The 21,994-nt window shown below is 33.7% G+C and overlaps 2 protein-coding genes across 4 annotated transcripts; one reads left to right on the forward strand and one right to left on the reverse strand.

Annotated features, from left to right (window-relative positions):
* Window positions 1-4,282: 4,282 nt before the first annotated feature.
* LOC118031228 (probable inactive histone-lysine N-methyltransferase SUVR2) lies at window positions 4,283-10,801 on the forward strand. 3 transcript variants are annotated; one of them, XM_035035571.2, is made up of 11 exons: window positions 4,283-4,679; window positions 5,305-5,501; window positions 5,583-5,609; window positions 5,703-6,309; window positions 6,535-6,746; window positions 6,957-7,769; window positions 8,337-8,611; window positions 8,863-8,929; window positions 9,028-9,078; window positions 9,515-9,611; window positions 10,404-10,801. In XM_035035571.2, the coding sequence occupies exons 2-11, from the start codon at window positions 5,319-5,321 to the stop codon at window positions 10,424-10,426; spliced, it is 2,355 nt and encodes a 784-aa protein (XP_034891462.1). In that variant the 5' UTR covers window positions 4,283-4,679; window positions 5,305-5,318; the 3' UTR covers window positions 10,427-10,801. The 3 variants fall into 3 exon arrangements, with proteins under 3 accessions (XP_034891462.1, XP_034891458.1, XP_034891460.1); XM_035035567.2 differs by having other exon boundaries at window positions 6,535-7,769; XM_035035569.2 differs by lacking the exon at window positions 4,283-4,679 and adding an exon at window positions 4,699-4,971 and having other exon boundaries at window positions 6,535-7,769.
* Window positions 10,802-11,595: 794 nt separating this feature from the next.
* On the reverse strand, window positions 11,596-13,399 carry LOC118031229 (uncharacterized). The gene is made up of 3 exons (XM_035035573.2): window positions 12,560-13,399; window positions 12,213-12,462; window positions 11,596-12,091 (listed from the first exon to the last, which is right to left on the reverse strand). Exons 1-3 carry the CDS (start codon window positions 13,393-13,395, stop codon window positions 11,897-11,899), a joined length of 1,281 nt encoding a protein of 426 aa, XP_034891464.1. The 5' UTR covers window positions 13,396-13,399; the 3' UTR covers window positions 11,596-11,896.
* Between the last annotated feature and the right edge of the window lie 8,595 nt (window positions 13,400-21,994).

The following is a 21,994-nucleotide window of genomic DNA, read 5'->3' on the forward strand; positions in this document are numbered from 1 at the left end:
TTTTTGTATTAAAATTAAACTTATTCCTTTTAATTATTTGATTGTATCATGTAATATCAATGAAACCCTGACTTTCTCCTTTCTTAATTATTTTTTCTTTTTCTTGGAGTGATCATACAATTTTAAAAGGGTATTTGTTCAGTTTTTACAATATGTTATTTTGTTTTCCTTTCTTTTGCATTCTGGTTATCTTTGTTTGTTGATTATGATTACTAAAAGAGGCGATTCACTTCAGTCTGTGAGTATAAGATTGAATGAAAATAATTATTCAACGAGTGTAGTTTCTGTAAGCAAAAAGATCATTAGAAGGCTCGATGTCCTAAGTTGAGATAACATAATCAATCTTTGCAACAATCTCAAGCTTGAAAACCTAGCAACCAGTTACAATCTAATGCTTATAGACAACCTCAGGGTTACAAACCACCACATTCTCGTTTAGGTCATGTTTTTTCTTCTCATTTTATATTTTTAGCATCCACAGAAGCTTTAGAAAATTTGTGTACTTATGATATTTCTGATTGTAGTAGATTACACTAGCAAAATTTCCTTATTTACCTTTTAATCGAATTATTAATGTCTCTTCTGTTCCATTTGATTTGACTCATTTTGATACATGGGGACCTTCTCTTATTGCCATAAGGAGGGTCTCGATATTAGGGGTGTTCACGATTCGGTTTGGTTCGGTTTAGACTAAAAAAACCAACTAAATCGAATTACAGTAATTTTGTAAAATATTAACCGAATCAGACCGAAAACCGGTTCAAACTGAACCAGTCCGATTCGGTTAAATCCAGTTTTTTTTGCAAAAAATCGGTTAAACCTAATCCCATCATATATGGTTTTTTTGTTTGTTTGTTTGTTTTTTTTTTTTTAAATTGGCTTCCATTAAAAGAGCTTTAAAGTTTATAGCTTTGAATTCACAGCTTTCTTCAAAATTTGAAATTCGAGGTTTTTGTAGAGAGGAGTGATCTGGCAAAGCCATTGCCCACTGTACTACAGATAGTTGCCAGACGTTGTTTTGTGGAATAGCTGAATTCACTCTCCGAAGTAGGGGCCAACCACGTCTCTGATCCAAAATATCTCCAGCAAAAAGAGAATTTGATCTCTTCTTACGTACGTTAATAATGTTGCAAACTTCATCCTTTAAGTCTTCACTCTCATATCTTGATAGCAGTTCAAAACTAGATATTTCACTAACTGGAAAGGAAGATTGGGAATTTTACTGGAAAAGAGGCGGCTTTTGTGAGATGCACAAGGAGGCAAGTTATGTATTGTTATGTTAAGGTTAGCCGGTTAGGTTAAGTTAACTGTTTATAGTATAATTTTTTTTAATTGTTTACTGGGTCCGGTTCGGTTTGTTCCGGTTTCTGGTTCAAAACTGAAACTGAACCAGACCTGTTAAAATTTATGGTTTTAAAAATCGGTTTAATCGGTTTTTCATTTCGGTTCGGTTTTTTCAGTTAATGTTTTTTCAATTTTATCGGTTTTCTCGGTTAATCGGTTATTTTGAACACCCCTACTCGATATTATGTTTTTTTATATAGATGATCATACTCGTTATTATTGGATTTATTTAATGAAACATCATTCAAAATTCTTTGAGATATATACAACATTTCACGCTCTTGTCAAAACTCAATATTTTGCTGTTATGAAATGTTTTAGGGGTGATTTTGGTGGAGTATACACCTCTAATAAATTTTATGAGTTGCTTGCCCTAGATAGAACTATTTACCAAACTTTATGTATAGATACTCTTGAGCAAAATGGCGTTGTTGAAATAAAACATAGGCACATTATTAAAACTACTCGTTCTCTCTTATTGTTTGCTTATGTTCCTAGTATGTTTTGGGATGAAACGGTTCTTACTACTGTAGGTTTAATTAATACAATTTTATCTTCTCATATTTCAGGTTTTTCTCCTTTTGAAAACTTGTATGGGTATGCCCTTAGAATTTTTTGTTGTACTTGTTTCATTCTTCGTCCTCATGTAAAACACAACAAGTTGTCATCTTGATATGCTATTTATGTCTTTCTTGGTTATAGTGGTGCTAAAAAGGGGTATCGTTGTTTTGATCCAATAACTTATAAACTTTATATGTCTTGTCATGTTGTTTTTCTCGAGCATATACCTTTCTTTTCTATTTCATCTATTACTTATAGCTTGATTAGATCTAATCTTATTCGTATATATCTATTTTCTGAGGATTCTGATAATTTATCATCTCAAGTTCCTAGTACTTCAAATGCCCCCTCTCATGTTCTTACCTTGTTACCTTTACATCTTACTCGACTAATTCGTACTAATCATTATGCAAGTACTGACATTTTACTCTCTATTACACCTGAAACTCTTTTTTCTTCTATGGTCCTTTAAGCTTTGTTTGATATTGTGGATCCACCTCTACGTCAATCTATATGTATTCGTAAGTCCATAAAGTTACTAGATTTTTCCTATTGTTATTATTCTTCATATTTTACTTCATTTTTAGCTTTTATTCATTATCTCTCTAAGCCCTTTTTCCTATAAAAAAGTAATTCTTAATCCTTTTTTGTTGCAAGCTATAGATGAGGAACTTTCAGCTTTGCATAAAACAAATACTTGGGATTTGATTCATCTACCTCCTAGTAAGAGTGTTGTTAGTTGTCTTTTAGTGTATTAAATTAAGACTAATTTCGATATATCTATTGAGTGATACAAAGCTAGGTTGGTTGCAAAAGAATATTTTCAATAGTATGGTATGAATTATGAGGATACATTTGCTCCTGTTGCAAAAATAGCTATTATTCGTACTCTTATTGTAGTAGCTTCAGTTCATCAGTGACATCTTTCAACTTGATGTTAAAAATGCCTTTTTGAATAGAGATCCTTAAAAACAAAAGTTTATATTGCGCCCTCTCCTAGTGTTTCATATAACTCCGAGTATGTTTGGAAGCTTAAGAAAATGTTATATGGTCTCAAATAAGCACTTTGTGCTTGGTTTGAGAAATTTTCTATTATGATCTCACCCATTGGATTTGTTTCTAATAATCATAATTTTGCTCTTTTTGTTAAGTGCACTAATGCAGGTCGTATCATTATGTCTTTATATGTTGATGGCATGATTATTACTTGTGATGATAGTGATGGTATTTCAATTTTAAAAACAGAGTTAGCTAGATAGTTTGAAATGAAGGATATGAGTTTTCTATGATATTTTTGAAGTATTGAGGTAGTTTACTCACTCAGAGGTTATCTTCTTTCTCTGTCGAAATATGTTGTATATATTCTTGAGTGGGTTAGACTTACTGATAATAAGATTGCAGATACTCTCATTGAGGTTAATGCAAATTATTCTTCTTTTGATGGTTTACTTTTGTCATATCCTACTTTATACCGTACTATTATTGAGAGCTTGATATATCTCACTATTACTCATTCAGATATTGCATATGTTGTTCATATTGTTAGTCAATTTGTTGCTTCTCCTACTATTGTTCATTAGGTAGTTGTTCTTTGTATTTTGCGATATATTCAGGATATAGTCTTTCAGAGTCCTTTACTTCCATCTATATTTTTCTTGGAGCTGTGTGTATACTCCGATACTAATCATGACAATGATCCTACAAATCACAAGTCTGTTACTAGTTTTTGTATTTTTTGGGTGATTATCTTATTTCTTAGAATAGTAAGAAATAATTTAATATTTCTCAATCTTCAACGAAATAGAATATCGTGCTATGACATCAACTACCAAAAATATTGTTTGGTTACACTTGTTACTTGTAGACACGAGAGTTTCTCTTTTTTATCTCACTTCTATGTATTGTGACAACCAGAGTTTTATTTAAATTGCTCACAGTTTGTTTTTGTTTTTTTTTTTGAAAAAATAAAGCACGGTGAGATCGATTGCCATCTTACTTGTCATTATTTCAAGCATAACGCCATTACTTTGCCTTTTATTCCTTTTTTTTTTTGCAAATATTTTTACTAAGTCACATTCTATTTTCCACTTTCGTTTTCTAGTTAGTAAACTTTCGATGGTTGTAATTGTTGTCTCGTGAGTTTGAGAGAAGATGTTAAAAGATATACGGTTATTTTATTTTATTATTTTAAAGGTAAAATATTCTTTTTATTTTATAATTTTTTTGTTTAGCATATTTATAATCTTTTTGTATTCATGTTAAACTAGTTCTTTTAATTATTTATTTTTGTATTAAAACTCCGTTGCAAATCGACACCCTCATCCACCACCCTGAGGAGACCACTTTTCTAGAAAGAAATATACATTGAAATTCAATGATGCCCTTGTCCATTAAGAACAACGTCTCCCATGAAGAAATTAAACCACAAAAAAATGAAATCATTATTTTATTATGTATTGAAAAGAAAACTTGTATATAACCATGTAATAAATTCCTACATGGCTTAGCTACCAGAGTATCCACAGCTCTTCATCTTTCATGATTTTTGTCGTATGACGATGCTTCAACTTTTTTCCATGCTCTACCATAAACTCAAGCAACACAGTCGATTTTGAATCGGATTGTCATTTTGTGTTCCCAAATCCACCACAATCTGAAGCTATTTAAATCATATGATGTTGGGATATATATGAAGCAGATTAGAAATGCTGAATTCGACGCATCAATCAAATCAAGGTTGATCGACCGCCTTTTCTTCATCGGAGGAGAGCTAGGTGAGCTTCTTCTTCAGCACGTGAAAACCCTTCTCTCCTGTTTTCATCACCTGTGAAAATAACGAGGCAGAGCATGAATTAGCCCGGGCCAAAGAGCCCTTCCTTCTAGTACAATTACCCTTCGTTTGTATAACACGCGCTCTTCAAGTAAAACAATCTTAAAAAAAGGCGGGGGAGCTTTTACACTCTCTTTCCATTCAAACCAAAGCTCTCTTTTTGATGAAAAAGAGTCACTAATCTCTCTCTCCTAACGAGTTAGGAATTTTTTTTTTTTGCTTGAAATTATAATCAGGTGCATTGCTATCTCCTTCTCGATTCTTTCTCTTTCTTTAATCATCTTGTTTGGTTTCGTTTTGATTATTGTTTGAGAAATCCTTGAATTTAGGGTTCTGTGGTTTTGATACTAAATCAGCTCTTGCATGTGCATGTGACGAGTTTGATTTTGAATTAAGAGAAAAACCTAATTAGAAATGTAATTATTGAGTTTCAATTAAAATCCAAAACGGTTGTTGTTTCAATGCTAAGATCCTGAATAATGCTTTTTTTTTTTTTTTTTTTTTTTATTTTTTTTATGAAGAGGTGGCTCTCTTGCTGGTTTTGATTCCTTTTTAACTTGCAAGTGCAGGTATTTGACTGTCGATGCCGACTAATCCGAGAGTTGTGAAAGCCTTTAGGGCTATGAAGGCGCTTGGAATAAGCGAAAAGCAAGTTAAACCTGTGTTGAAAAAGATGCTAAAACTTTATGAGAAAAATTGGGAGCTTATTGAAGAGGAAAATTATAGAGCTCTTGCGGATGCCATTTTTGATGAGGAGGAGTCTAAGGTGCGCTTCTTTTATTTATTGCCTTTTCTTTTTAACTCTTTTGAAGGCTTTCTAAACGTGTTTGCTTGATATCTGTCTCAGGTTCCTGACGAGAATGATGATGCTACGGTAAGTGATTCATTTCTTTTGATGGTAATGTTGTGTATGCTTTCCTGTCTGCCTATATCTTCTGACATGCCTCTTGGCTATTTTGACTTGCAGGAGGGAACTTTTGAGGAAAAAACTCGGATTTCTAATGAACCTGAGCGGCCGTTCAAACGGTTGCGTAGAGGCCAAGATGGGCAAGGTTCCTCCCCGCCTAACAACAGCGACCTAGTGTTGGCTGGAAGCTCTTCAAGAAAGCCTAAAGTGGAGGGGAAAGTACTGCCTGGTGCAAAATCCCAGAAGCAGTCTCTGGAAACGAGAAATTCACAACCCAGGCCTATTTCACTTCGGAATCCTGCTGGAAACATGAGCTCACAAACTGTTTCTCCTGGTTGTTTGGCGGTGCCGGAACACTCTAGTCAGTCTGATTTATCTGATATGGATGGAACATTGTTGTCTGATTCACTTTTGTCATGGAAGCAGCGACCATACAAGGGAAAGGAACCTTTATTACCTGAGGCTGCTCCACAAGAGAAAAGACCTAATTTAAAAGGATCATCGCAAGCAGTGCACTTCAAAGACCCCGTAGTTCAGCCAAGCGCTTTTCTCTCACCCAAACAAAAAGTGCCTCATTCTCGTGCTCTGATCAAACCTAAAGACGAGCCATTTACTGGTGACATGCCTTTTGAAGACGCTAGGCAACGTATTGCAATTATCCGACCAGGTAAATTATTTCACTCATGGGGACCGGGGAATTGAAGAGTACTGTTTGTAACCATGAATGATATATCTGGTTTTTTCCCCAAGTATTTAATTTGAATGTCAAAACTGCAATTTGTGTCTTTCTTATTGGTTGATTTTATTTTTTCTTGTGTAAAGGATTTGAATGTCGACATGGCAATTAGTGCTATTCTTTTTGGGCTGATTTTGGTTTCTTCAACCTTCACAGATTCTGCAAGCAAAGAACAATCTCTTATTCAAAGAGTTTCTTCACGCAAACAGCATCATCAAGAACCTCCAGCATCCCAATTTTTAGCTGGAGACGATATGGAAGATAACGTTCCAGTTTCATCAATTCCGGCAAGAGATAGCTGTGAACTTGCAACCATTCCAGAAGACTCTCCAGCTAGCTTAGAGATTGCCACCTCAGCACTGGGAGAGGTGAAGATTTCTCTGAGCTGCAACTCTATGCTTGGAAGACCAGATTTTCATATGCCTAGTCAAGATGAACTTCTGCAATCAATGCAGGATAAATGTCTCCGATCTTACAAAATCCTTGACCCAAACTTTTCTGTCATGCAAATGTTGAAAGATATGTGTGAATGCTTCTTGGATTTGGCAACTGATCCCTCTCATGAACATGAATCGCAGGAAAGGATTTTGAATGTAACACCAGCTCTTGATCTATTGAAGAAATCTGTTGGTGTTGGTGGCATTAAAGAAAATAACCATGTACCAGCCTATGTTGCAAGGGGATCAGTTGATGCTCGTCACTTTGATGAGGTGGCTGCTTTTCAAATTCCAAGACCACTACAACCTCTGAATGTTTTGGAGGTAGTGCAGGTGAGTGAAGAGGCTATTGAAAATGGCTGTTCTGGAAGTGGCAAAGTAAATGAATTTAGAGATGCTGAGTTTGGTAGTTTGATTGTGGTTCCACAGAGTCAACTGACTCCTGATGAGTTTAGGTCCCTTCATTATCGTACTGACATCACTAAGGGAGAAGAAATGGTTGAGATTCCATGGTTGAACGACGTAAACAGCGAGTTTCCACCATTTTTTAACTACATACCCCGGAATCTGATTTTTCAGAATGCTTATGTCAACTTCACTCTCTCTCAAACTAGGGCTGAAAATTGCTGCTTGGCTTGTATTGGTAATTGTTTGTTGTCATCTACACCTTGTGTTTGCTCCAGTGACACTGAGCATGGTTTTGCATACACTTTAGAAGGCCTTGTCAAGGAGGATTTCTTAGAAGATTGTATCTCTCTAACTCGGGATCCTCAGCGACAATGCCTTTCTTATTGTAGAGATTGCCCGCTGGAAAGATCAAAAAACGATGAGATATTGGAACCATGCAAGGGTCACGTGAAGAGAAAATATATAGAAGAATGTTGGAGCAAATGTGGCTGCCACAAACAATGTGGAAACAGAGTCGTGCAGCGAGGTATAAGGTGCAAGTTGCAGGTATGGGTATTGGAATTTATTCAATAGAATTCAATTATCAAAATTAGTTAAATATTAAAAGTGGAAAAAAAAAATAAGGCAATAAAATTTTATTTATAAAATAATTCCCAATAGAAATCCTCAAATACACAGAAATTGAGAAACGGTAATAATTTTTTGGTTAGTTTTAGAATAAAAATGAACAATACAAGCTAAATATGGAAGGACAATAAAGGTTAGTGTTAAAAAGACAAAGTTAATATGGAAGCTAGTGAAGGTTAACACAAAACAGTTTAACTATTAGCTAGGTAGTTACATTAGTGTGTTTTTTTGTTTCTAAGAAACAAAGAATACTTCTAAATATGGAAGTGCAATAGAGGTTATAAACTTTAACATAAATAAATAAAGGGTATGGAATTCTTATTTTAAGAAATGTAATAAATTTTAGGCAAATCAAATGTTTGGAATGATTTTGGATTGTCGTTCTTTATATAAGAAATATGATCACAAAAGTTGTTCCTTAAGTAATCTGATGTCCTCTTCTTTCTTCACAATTTTTTCTCATTGCTAATTCTTTTTGTGCATCAGGTTTTCTTTACCCCTGAAGGGAAGCGGTGGGGTCTCAGAACTCTAGAAATGCTACCAAAAGGTACATTTGTATGCGAGTATGTAGGGGAGATACTAACCAACAAAGAGTTCTATGAGAGGAAGATGCAAAGGACAAGTAGCAGCAAGACTGAGAAGCATGCCTATCCAGTTCTACTTGATGCGGATTGGTGCTTGAAAGGAGTTGTAAAGGATGAAGAAGCTCTGTGTTTGGATGCGACATTTTATGGAAATATTGCTAGGTTTATCAATCACAGGTAAGTCTATATATCTGATGCATATTTGATTTGATGAGTTGATATCCTACGGAAATTGTTTTGGTTCTCTCTTTTTAAACTTTTCAGTTGGGTTTCCTTATTTCACATGAACTGGAAAAGGACTTGATTTCAATCTGAAAAAGAATAGAGAAAAGGAGGACATGAAATTTCTGCCATACATAAGAAACCTTTCTTGTGGCAGCAATCAGCAAGTTGATGCATTCTGATATAAGTTCTTTTGTTCTTGTTAGATGTCTTGATGCAAATATGATTGAAATCCCCGTGAAGATTGAGACCCCTGATCATCATTATTATCATGTATGGATACTTCATTAGGATTCTTATTATCATGCCTTTATTGAATATACTAGATTATATTCTCAAATTACAAAGTCACATTGGATCAATTTTTTCAGCTTGCTTTCTTCACAACAAGAGAAGTGAATGCCTTAGAAGAGTTAACATGGGTGAGCAATGTTACTTTAGTTGTCCATTAATTTTTCACGATTCTGCTTAGCTGTTACATAAGCGTTGTTGCTTTGATACTTTCCAATGAGGAGGCGTGGTTGGCATTATACTGTGTTTCTGAAATAAGTCACAGGTGGAAGTAGATTCTATCATGTATGTGAAGTTATATTGTGTTGTGAGTTGTGACATTGTCGTTTCGTGAGAAATGATGTCAGATCTTTTACTGCTGTTGAAATTACGAAGATAGTACATCTAAATGTTTGCCTTTTTAAGTGACCAGGAGCTATAAATTTATTGTAGATAGGACATTTGGATTTGGAAATTACATACACACACTAGTTTCTGTTACTTGTCCCTTGCTCTTCAATTTAAAAATTTATATCACATGTGCAATCATTCTGTACTCATAAGAATTGATGGCTGATGTGGCTGCAGGATTATGGTATTGATTTTGATGATACTGATCAACCTGTGGAGGTATTCCCATGCCGATGTGGCAGTAAGTTCTGTAGGAACATGAAACGTTCAAATAGTAAGTTTATTCTAAATCTTTATCAGGCATGGGGTTGAGAAACTTGGAAATTTGGCCCATTTACTTTTCAATGACATAAAGATTCAATCTGTGTATGATGCCCTGTTGATGCCTACAAAACTTTCCTTCGATGCTGTAGAGTTTGCTAGGTTTAAGATCCTAAACCTATGGTTTTCAGGTCTCAAGGATAGCCTAGTAATACCAAACTTTATTCGCACCGGTTTTTAGGTCATGTAGCTTCGAGCTGGCAATTAATTTTGATTTAGATTGGGAATGCAGGGATTTTTAAAAAACCATCTTTGTTCATAAATCAAATATGGTGCTTTGCATTGGAGATTTCCTAGGGATGTATTCGAATGATATTCAACAGGATGGGATAGCACTTTTATATTAGAATTTTATTTTTCCAATTCAAAAGATGTTTTTATCCTCCATTTCTATTTCTGTATTTTGCTTAATCAAATTTTATGATGTTGCAGCTCTTTATTTGTATTTGATAGCCCTTGGTGCTCCTCTACATTATAATTTCAGAGGGGTGTATGTCGTTTAAGTCCACATATCTTGTTAAAATTGGCTGCCTTGGGCAGAATAACATGGGTCCTTCTAGATTTCTTTTGCATGGCTTGTTTGCCCCCCCCCCCCCTCTTTTTTTTTTTTTTTGTGTAATATTCTACTGTCAAGACTGGGATTTGGGGAGCGACTAGGTTGTTCTTGGGATGCTCTGTTGCTTGCAACATTTTGTTCTTGTGGACTTCAGTTTCCTTCTAATGATCACCTTTTGCTCTGGTGCAGGATCTAATTCAGCAGCAAGGTGATCAGATGTGCAGATTATGAGACTACCTCATTCTTCCACAATCCCATCCATGACGAGAGAAGAAAGATTTTGAAGTGGATTTGCTCAGTTTTTCTTGGTCCTGCTGGCACTCTTGTCAAAGTCATATGGTGTTATTTTGTCAAGCCGGATGGTTAATTGGCAGTGGGTCGTGCATGGCCCTAAAAATGTGTTTATGATGTATTGATTGCATAATCTACCATCCCAGTATTGAATTTTGCGTCTAAATCTGGGATTTTGTGCTGCAGCTTGGCAACAACTGGGTCATGTATGTCTTTGTTTATTGTACAGGATTTTGGCTTTGTGATCCGCCCTAGTTCTGTGTCCTCCATCATATCAGGCACTAGCCATTTTTATCCGCTTTTGATTGCTCCCCATTGAAGTTGTCGTCATGGTTTGGCCACAGGCTGCTATTTGCTGGAGAGAGAGATTCCATACAAGTGCAACGCAGTATGGCTTGTTTTTGCACAAGCTGCTGCTATGCGCTAATCCAATGCTAGGCACCATCCACGACCTAATATGGAGATGCCCCTATGAGTGCTTGGAAACCAATGATCAATTAGTTTGAGATGGCAACATGATGGCATTGAAAGTACAAAGAGGAGATCACCGTGTGATTTCCTAGCAGATTGTTAGCAAGCAGTTGGAAACCTTAAAAAGGTCATCCTCTGAAATGTATCCTAGCATTCTTTGACAATGCAAGGAAGCCCTTTGAGCTATTTAGCCAAGAACATGCCAGGATTCTATGGAGCGATTGTTGCCGTCCTGTTTCCAGCTCGAAATCAATGGCACGGATGTGAAGAATGGCCTTCTTCTTTTAAGCTCTGTCTGGTTGCAAAGAACAACAGGTAACATTTCATCACTTTAGATAATGCAAAAACAGAATTCAATCTCTGCTGGACAACTTGCATCTAGTATGGCTGGACTCATGCAACCTCTAGGGTATGTTTTAGGGATTAAACATACAGTTATCTTCTCAACACAGGGCACTGAGGGCATTAAAATTCTGAAAGCAGCATGTTGTGCGAGCAGATTTTATCGTCCGTCTTTGAACATCCGAATGAGGCATGGAAATGAGGCATCCATGCAATTCAGGGGCATTCACCGCATGTCAGCCATACACAGGGTTGAAATTAATCTTGCATCACAATCTTAGACAGTCACGTTCGTCATTAAATAAAGCATCATCCACTTGCATATGAAGATAAGGAAACAACAGTGTATGACATTGTCTGCACGGCAATTCTGATGCTACATTTTGGCGAACCATCCCATTCTCTCCATGACAAAAATCTTGTATCTAGCATCAAGAAGAAACCACAACTGATCACATCATCATACATCAATCTCCTTAAGAGGACGTTTTGCAGTCCTCCAATTTCCTTCTGATATCTTCAATAATCCTGTTTGGTACTTCTCCTTTCCACCTTTTGCTATTTTATCTCCGATCCACTCATATACTCAGTGATCCTGTTTGGTAGTCTTGTTCGCTAATGACAGACTCCCTGTTGTGAGGGGTGGAGAGGACTTCATGCTCACATCCAGAAGGCATAACAGGACAAATGCTGCCTGGATTCAGTGGGAAGAGTACTTTGTAGTAACCATCCATAATGGCTGAAAAATTGCATGTTTCAGCAACCTTTGGCATCTGTTCATGGCACAAACATCAAGCCATTGCAACCATGAAGTACATGAACCTAAATAAAATAACAAATTGCACGACATTTATCTTTTGACGAGCTTGAAAAACAGAGGATGGATATGCCTACCTGGTAAATGTCACGCATGTAGCCATGAAGATTAGGGTACTCAATCAGCTTCTTCTTCGTGCACTTAAACAGAACATTATACACAATATCAAACCGAATTAGAGTGGTAAACAAGCAAACATCCGCAAGAGTCAATGTGTCTCCACACAAGTATCGCGAGGTAGTCAGATGATCTTCCACCACCTCCAGTGTGGTGAATAAACCATTCACTGCACTGTCATACGCATCTTGACTTTGAGCAAACCCACACCTACACTAACAACAAATCATGCATTAATCCATTTGACCTTTACCCACAAAGAATAAAGAAAAGAAAACGTAAAACCCACGAAGATTAAAACCCTTACCTATAAACCCCATTATTGACATTGGGATAAATTAATCCATTCCACTCCCCAATCCTTCCCTTCAATTCCTTTGGTGACAAGTCCAAACCCGGGTTCCGGGCCAACCCGTTAAGACCCGAATTGAAAAACTCGATTATATCATAGCTCTCATTACACCCTACTTCCTTCTTCTCCACATCCCATAACATTGGCACCGTAGCTCTCCCACTGTACCCACCTGACCTCCTTAACCCATACACACCCTTCAGATTCCGGCACCCATTAGCATTATCCCTACCCGGGACAAGAATATTCCTATCCCTGTTTGAGATAGGAATATCTTTGAATTCCCATGATCCATCTTGACCCGGTCCAGCGATTGAGACAGGGACTACATCTTCCAGGCCCTTCAACGCCCGAACAATCAATGTCCTGTGCGCCCATGGGCAAGGCAAGCCCACGTAGAGGTGAAGTGTTGTTGAGTTTTGGAGCGTAAATGGAGGGTTCAGGCGGAATTTTGAGGCCGGTCTTGTGTACCTGCCGGAGGAATCAGAGGGAGCGAGCTGGGACATCATGAGTTGCCACGTGGAGTTCCATGTTGTACGGACGGTGGATATTAGGAGTCCTGGTGGCAATGACTGGCCCCACAATAGGTTTGTTATTGTTGAAAGGATGGTTTTGGGGTTCGGTGATTGTTGATCAGGAGGGGTGGATTGATTCAGGGATTGTCTTGGGATGACGTGGCATGCGAAGCGGTGGGTTGTTTTGGTGGCGGTGGTGGTGGTGGAGAAAATCGGAAATTGGGAGCTGAAGAGTAGTACACCGGACATGACTATAGAACGTGATAAAATGGTCATTACAGGCCTGTCTGCCGTTTATTATTATTACAGGCCTTACAGTCATTATCGTTATTGGGTAGCGAGAAAATGGTAACTATACAACAATGTAAGCTTAAACGGTATCGTATTCAGAATAGCTAACAGCTAGGCTGCCCCTCGCCAATATTGAGAGTCGGGCTCCTAAATCATTAAGAGAATTTATTAAACTCATTTAAGTGCCATTTATTGAATGTGAAGATGTATTCTTAAAAATTAAATTATTTACCTGTTTTACGTTACAGGTAAAGATTAATTTTTTTAAAAAAATTAAAAAAATATTTAATTATTACTAATATATTTTTTAAAGAAAAAAAATTCAAACCATATAAAAATTGATTTGATATAATTTGTTTAGCTTGGCAATATCAATTACAACCTGGATAACCATAAAAAAACCATAATTTGATTAAAAAACATTTTAAACTATAAATTTTTTAAAAGAATATAAAACAATAACATATTGAATTGGTTGGGTTAACCAAAATTAACATGTAAAATTCATGACTCAAGTAATGAAATCACGATAATTTTATAAAAAACAAATAAAAATATATATCGAAGCTCTTAATCAACTTGATGTTGAAGAACGAAGTTAAAAAAAAAATTTAATTAAAAAAATAACAAAAAAATGAGTCAATCCAGGTTAATCTGTCAAATTATGACGCACAATTCTCAATCAATCCAAAATTGAATGATGAAATTGAAAAAAAAAAAAATCAATTCATAAAGAAAAAAAAAATTTGAATCAACCTAGTTTAACCTGTCAAAAACCCTTGACTTGGATCATAGACTAAGATAACCTCATAGAAAAAAAAATTAAAAATTTAATTCTCAATCAACTAAATGATAAATAATGAAAATGGAAAAAACAAACAATTACATAAAAGAAAAAAAAATTCAAGTCAACTAGGTTAACTTTTAAAAGTCGTTACTCGGGTCATAAGCTTAAAATAACCCCATAAAAACAACTAAAATAAATTATGAAACTTCATTATCAATAAATTTAATATTAAAAAATGAAATTAAAAAAAAATATTTCATAGTGACTTTGTTAGGAGAAATTTCCCCTTCTTAATTAGTTTATGTTAATAATATCTTCAAAAATAACTTATTTCTTTAAAGAATTTATCATTTAATAAAAACAAAGTTAAGTTATCATGATTAAATTATATCAAAAAAATTATTATATAGACATTATGGACAATAATCTAAGCTCATGAATAAGACCAGTAGAATTTTGACACAATTATTAAATTTGTTGAGATTATTTTGTGATGGATGCATTACTAATCACTTTATTTCATAATCATAGCTTTATTATCAAATATAAAAAATTTACATTCCAAATGTGATTGACTAAATATATAATTTGTACAAATCTAATTATTTGTGATAGTTTTATTAATTCAGTCCATGATGTGGACTAATTCGGTATAACAATATTTTTAATAATTTTCATAGTTTTATAAATTATATATTTAATCTTGTTATTTTTTTAACAAAAATCAGTTACAACTTAATTATTTTCATCAATTTCATTTCCTTTTAAATTTTTTAATCTTTAACTAAATATAGAAATAAAGTACATAATATAGGGAGATTAATGAGAAAAATGTATTTTTTATAAGTTAAGAGGCATGACACCATAATGATTTATTAATTTAGGGGAAGCTCATCAATCTATGATTTGGATTAAATTGTATTGAAAAATTACACTTTATAATTTATATTTTGGAGCACATGTAACGTTTTATATCTTATATCTCTTTTATCTAAAAGAATAAAAAAATAATATTTACTATTTTACATGTTTGCCATTACTTTTCATTTAATATCTACAATTCCCCTAAACATATTAAATAACAAAAATGTCATTAAGTTTAATGTTGGGGCTTTTTTTTCTTAAAAAAAATATAGTTGTTACTCCTACCTTTATTGATTACAACAATACCACTACAAACAATTATTTAAGAATAAAAACATCATTTTGTTCTCAAAACACCCTAAAAATTTCATAAACATGACAACATCATTTTCTTCTCAAATAACCTCCAAAAGTTCCAAATTCTAGCAAATTTTAAAAAGAATAAGAACACCATATTGTTCTTTAATCTTCACCCAATTTTCACCTAACAACATTGCTAATCACAACCTGACATACATTGCCTCAATCTCCGTCAAATTTGACAAATAAAACACTACATCATCAACCTCCCATCATCTACATCAAATGCTAGTAGCTTAGAAAGTTGTAATAGTTTGGATGGACTCATGTTCAAAAGTAGGTGCAAGAAATGTGGAAAAAAGCAACTATTAGGATATCGAAAATAGAAACTAGTAAGAACAAGTTATTTTATAGATGTGATGATATGTCATGCGACAATAATTTATTGCTTGGTGTAAACATATAAATGAAATTGAAATGATTGTAATAGGTGGAGGAGGTTCTCATGATGTCGATCGAATACTAGATGAATTGAAGAAAATAAAAGATGAGCTACGTAGGGTTTGGATCAAGAATCACAACATGAAGACTAACTTTGTTTGTGTGAAATTGTTGTTAGTAACTAATTTAGTGCATGTGATATTAATATTTGTATTATTATGTTGTTCATGTCAAACAAATGAAATAAAAACATAAGGCAACTTTGATCCACAACTACATAACATATATAGTGCAAAACAATTCAAACATTAGTTGTCTTATCAAAAGCATCAACATTAATTTTTTTTAACCAAAAGCATCAACATTCAAACATATTAAAAAAATCATAAATTTTTTAACATTCATAGCAGCGACAACACTAAAAATCACCAATTGTTTTTCATATATTTCAATTAATGAACCTACTTTTCGGGTAAAGTGTAAAGAAGATATAGATATACTTATGAGCATTTGAAAGATCACATAGATTATTCAAATTAGATATTCATTTAAAACTAAAAAAATATTATGGTGCCGCAATAGAATCACGTGTAGAGGGTTATGATGAGGATGTACTAACATCACCTCTAATAACTTTGCCATTTTGCCACTATTTGAGTCTCTTATAGCACCATTACTAAATTTCCTCTCAATTATACCAACTATTAAGCCTCTTATAGCATTAATATTGGATCCCCTCTTAGATCTCCCAACTCTACCACAAACTTTACTTGAAATCTGTTAAGCATTGTCCCTTTGGCATGTTCTAGAATTATGGTCATATTGCTTGCAATTATTGTATCTAAGTGTTGAAGCTCTTTTCCTTACCATACCAGGCTGATCATCTCCATCTTTCCTTAGTCTACCAACACACCTTTTCAAGTTGGGAGGGGGGGGGCAAGGGGGAGTAATAACATCTCTTTCATTCGGATCGAGATCAACTTCAAATAAGGGTACATAACAATACAATATGCTTTTCTCAAGGTTTCAATACTATAGTATGCACGACAAACATCTTTAAATTCAATTCTCTTGTGATGTATACAAGGCACCATATGCTTGCATCCTCTTTCTAGACCAGCAATGACTCTTGCACCTTTAACCTCTAGTCAATATTGATAACACCAACTAAAGTTGCACCTTTTTTCCTTCTAAACCAGCATTATAAGCAGCAACGAACTCCACCAACATCTCCACCATCTTTGTGAAAGGCTAGTAACGATAGTTGGCACCTTACCAAGTCATGTAAGCTTTCTTCTCCCATCTTAATTTTAATTACTCCCTTTTATACAAGTATGTATAACATGAATTATAATTCATGTTTTGCAAGTTTTGTGCGCTAGATCAGACCTAGCCCATATGATTAGGTTAAGTCCAACTTTTTTTTTTTAAAATGAAATAACTTTTGGGTTGTCTATTAGCCCATCTAAACGAAGCTGAGTTTGGACCTCAGGCTTAATAAGCCCAGCCTTTAGGCTAAGAGTATTTTGTAAATTACACATTTATGTCTTTCCTTGAGTTTTTAGCTTATCCTTATTTTAATGCTTAGCAAAACAAAGCCTTAAAAATTAAAATTAAAATTTTAAAAATTTCAAAGACTATTTTGAAATTATTTTTAGGTCCTTGTAAATTACATTATAAAAAATACAAACCTAGTATTAAAAATAACTAATTTTTTCTCTTAATTTTCAAACGAAAAAATATAATAAAAAACTCCTTATTTTAGAGAATACAAAAATATGTTTTTTATTCAATAATTTCATTTAATATTGGGTTGTAGATTTACACTGTAAAATATGAAACCAATATTGAAAATAATCAATTTTCTCCAAAAATTTGAAAACAATCCAAAAAAACTCAAAAGATTTCCTCATGCAAAAAAAATACAAAAATATATTTTGTTTTCTTGCATATGATCAAATTCTAAGGGTTTTTTTATGCATATTTTCTAAAACATAAAAACAAATAAAAAATATATTTTTATTATGTTTTAAAAATATAAAATAGGTATCATAACCAGTTTATGATTATCCATTAAGATTTGACTAAAATACCAAAAATCCTATAATAATTATTTTGTTATTTGGAGTGTTAGGATTTATCTGTAGAATTTAATGTTTATAGGTATAAAATTACATCGTAAAATATATCCTTTTATGCTAAAGATACAAAATAAGAGATAAATGAGATGCTAAAATTAGGGCATTAGAATAGTTAGAATTTAACCTTATAAGATAGAGATTTTATCACAAAAAGAGATCTGTCATAAGCCTTAGATAAAACTAAAAAAATAGAAACATGACTTAGATTAACAATCAATCAACAATGTAGCTTACCATAGATAGGGTGCTGGGGTTAATATGTCTTTCCCTTACACAACTAGTCTTCTTACCCAAACTCTCGTAAACCATAGGTTTTCTAGTGACCATGATATTAGATGATGACTCTCTCTAATCATAACTTTATGATTAAATGTAAACACCCTTCAATTCCAAGATGCATTTTGCCATTCGACGTCATGCATGTCTCAATAGGATGACGATTCACTAGGGACTTGTATGGTCAGACTGGGCTTTGTTCGCTTGTTTATTTTTGTTGGTTTGTGCAATTTAATTTTATCATTTTTTTTGTTTTTTTTTTAAATATTGCTCATGCATAAGTATATGAGGTATGGACTAATGCCTTCTTGCATTTAAATTCTTGAATAAACCTAATCTTAGGTTAGGTGGGAAGTAATAGTCTACCTTATGACTTTCAGTTGAAATTTATATTTGTGAAACATCTAATTACGAGTTGAGTATTTACTTCGTAATGATAGTCATACTATGCCCAAACCATTCCATATAAACCTCTATATTGTCTTTACGAAAGGAGTTCGTTAGGTAGGTCATAAACCCTTTTGAGATCAGGTAGTAAGTATATCCTTCATGTAGTGGTTTAGAACTTGACTTTAAGATATGAATTCCTTACTAATTCATTCTACATCAAGGCATATCTAATTAATAATCTTGAACTTTGTAGAATTTTCTAAGTTAAGACCATGATTTTTTTTTTTACTTATGCCATATTTTAGTTGTATGCATAATTGTATGTAGTTCAATTTGCTAGTCATTGATTCATAAAAATATATCCCTCGTTGTGTCTATTTGAGTCTTCATAAGTTTTTCTTCTTAAAAAACCTAAACTAGAATCACACCCCACACTAAAGGCAAATAAGAATTCTAAAAGTTATTGGTTAATCCTAGCTGGGATCAGCCCTCCAAACTAGGGGCTAAATGAAAATTCCAAAAATCAAAGGTCAATCCTCACTAGGATCACACCTTACACTACGGGGTAAGGAAAAGTTCAAAGATCAAAGATCGAGGAGATACTGTGGAAAATCCAATGAGCTCGAGAAATCTAAATGCTAAAGGCATGCCCTAATGGAAAACAAAAATGACCAAGTTAAGGTAAAAAAAAATACGAATACCCTAACTAAAGCAAGCAATAAGGGCAAATAATCAAAGTATGAAATAAAAGAAAGATGTTATGGCAGTGATCCTAAGTTTTTGAAACTTTGAAATACTCTTTGAGGCTATAAATCGTTTTCTTTCATAGCTAAAAGCCATAACATTACATGTATTTAAAAGTCCTTTCTAATGACCACTAAATGGCGTTCTCAAAATAAATGGAAAAAATTAAACATAAATCATGCAATAATAGAGTAAAATTAATAATTATTCCAAAATATTTAATTACTAATTCTAAGGTAAATTAAAAATTAACAATTACAATTCAAAACATTATTCAATAATTATGCGAATACAACAAAACAATAAATTAAAAAAAAACTCTAGACTAACAATCAAAATAAATGGAAAAAAAATAAACACAAATCATGCAATAATAGAGTAAAATTAGTAATTATTCCAACATATTGAATTACTAATTCAAAGGTAAATTCAACATTAATAACAAATATTCAACAAATTAACTAATAATAATTATGCCAATACAACAATAAAAAAATATTCAATAAATTAAAAAAAAAACTATAGACTTTAGGAATGAAATATGCTTACCTTAATAATGTGTTGAACTCAAAACTTTATCTACATTACAAAAAAATACACCAAAACAAAAAACATAACAAAAATAAAAATAGCTAAAAAAAAATTCATTAAAATAAAATGAAATAGAAGAAAACACATACCTTTTAATCTGATGAAGATTCACAAGAAATCTTGCTAGAGATTCTAGGTGAAAGCCTTGAAGAATTGAGAGGAAAAAAATTGAAATTTAAGGTGAAAAATGGAGAAGAAAAAATAAACTGAAGGGGCGGTCGTAGGAATTTATAGGGCAGTTTTACCGACGGATTCACCGAGAAAATAAAAAATTATTATTATTTTAATTTAATTTATCGGTGAAGTGTCAAAAATCCGTCAGTAATTTTTGAATTTTGCACCAAAATTTTTAATTATCCTCCATATTTTTCGCGATTCCTCGGTAATTCCGTCGGCAAGCTGACGCAGTCAAAGATGCATTTAATGCACCACCCTTTGAAATTCGCACATTCCGTCGGTATTTTTGTCGGTAACATTAGCCCACCGACAAATTACTAACGGCCGTGAATCCGTCAGTATAGGCGTCAGTGATTGTGGCATTTCGAGTAATTATTTTTGAATTCTCTGTGAGATGCCGACGACCATGAATTCGTCAGCATGGTAGTCGATGATTGTGGCATTTCGAGTAATTATATTCGAACTCTCTATGAGATGCCGACGGATGTGAATCCGTTGGTATGTTAGTCGGTGATGGTGGCATTTCAAGTAATTATTTTCAAACTCTCTGTGAGATGCTGTCGGACGTGAATCCGTTGGTATATTAGTCGATGATTGTTGCACTGTACAAGAAATGTTGCATTTGTATTGCCTATTTACCTTCCTGCAAAAAATTAAATTATAAACTATCCATCACACAAAACAATAACAACAGTGCTTAAACAATAAATATTTCATGTTACAAAATATATCATCCATAATCTAAATTACATGAAAAAAAAGGTTTTACATAGGGCTTCATTTTGATAGTTAGTCAGAATTTTCTTCTTCTTCGTCATCAATTAAATAGTCATCACCTTCATCGCAATCTTCAATATGGATATCATCTTTTTCGTTGACATTTTCTTGTCCGCTACAGCTCAAAACAACATTCAACTCCTCTGTGTCAACATTAACAAGACTATCATCAAAAACATGAAAATTTGAATTTTCTTCCAATTCAATCAAAGGAGCAACTTTATATGGTTCAACCAACTCACTAACTTGAAAGACAATCAATCCACTCTTGATCGATCCTTTCTAAATGAAGGGGTGTATGTGTAATAAACTTGTCGACATTACTTTGCGAAAACAAAGACATCGTTCATGTTGTGGAGTCTAGCTTTTGAGTTGATTTCGACCAGACCATAGCGCAGATCAACTCTGATTCCTCTGTCAATCGTGTCATACCAATAGCATTTGAATAAAAACATTATTTTCTGCTCTCTATGATATTGCAGTTTGACGACCTCTTCTAATCTACCATAGTAGTCAACTTCTAACTCACTACTAGTGGATCCCTTAACACAAACACCGTTGTTGTATGTTTTTCTTCCTTGCGCGTATTCTTTAGTATGGAAAACATATCTATCGATAAAATACCCGTTGTAGCACTTAACTTTTCTTTCAGGCCCCAGGCTTAGTGAAGACAATGACTTAGACGCACTCCTTCCTATTTGATAAACCTTGTATGTAATATACATCAATAAATAGTAAATGAACAAGAATCTCGTAATGACATGCATACATACAGTAATTTTGCAAGTTAGAATGAGTTTGTGATAGTGCTTACATGTGTTCTGAACCACGTGGCAAATTGTTCATCTTGTAATTGAAAGATCTAGGATTCGGTCAGGTGTGAGCTATTGGAGAGCAAATATTATCGATGTTGCCTGCAAGTGATAATGAGTGTATGATATTACAATATATAATTAACAATATATTACTGACAAAGTTTAATTAGTATTACACATATATAAACTTACTGAATAAAAGGTCTCAGCTTATCACAGTTAAATAGAACATAGTTGTGTGCTTGTTTGAATTCTATTTCCGACAAATATCTTCCTCTTAT

The sequence above is a fragment of the Populus alba genome, chromosome 14 (assembly GCF_005239225.2).
Source record: "Populus alba chromosome 14, ASM523922v2, whole genome shotgun sequence".
Taxonomy (NCBI): Eukaryota; Viridiplantae; Streptophyta; class Magnoliopsida; order Malpighiales; family Salicaceae; genus Populus; species Populus alba.

Bases quoted from the DNA above. Each gene is read 5' to 3' on its own strand.
- LOC118031229 (XM_035035573.2), bottom strand. From the start codon at position 13,395: ATGACCATTTTATCACGTTCTATAGTCATGTCCGGTGTACTACTCTTC. The intron at 12,463-12,559 runs GTAAGGGTTTTA...TTGTTAGTGTAG, and splicing joins GTCAATAATGGGGTTTATAG to GTGTGGGTTTGCTCAAAGTC. The intron at 12,092-12,212 runs GTAGGCATATCC...TGCCATGAACAG, and splicing joins ACATGCGTGACATTTACCAG to ATGCCAAAGGTTGCTGAAAC.
- LOC118031228 (XM_035035567.2), top strand. From the start codon at position 5,319: ATGCCGACTAATCCGAGAGTTGTGAAAGCCTTTAGGGCTATGAAGGCG. The intron at 8,612-8,862 runs GTAAGTCTATAT...TGTTCTTGTTAG, and splicing joins GCTAGGTTTATCAATCACAG to ATGTCTTGATGCAAATATGA. The intron at 8,930-9,027 runs GTATGGATACTT...CAATTTTTTCAG, and splicing joins CTGATCATCATTATTATCAT to CTTGCTTTCTTCACAACAAG.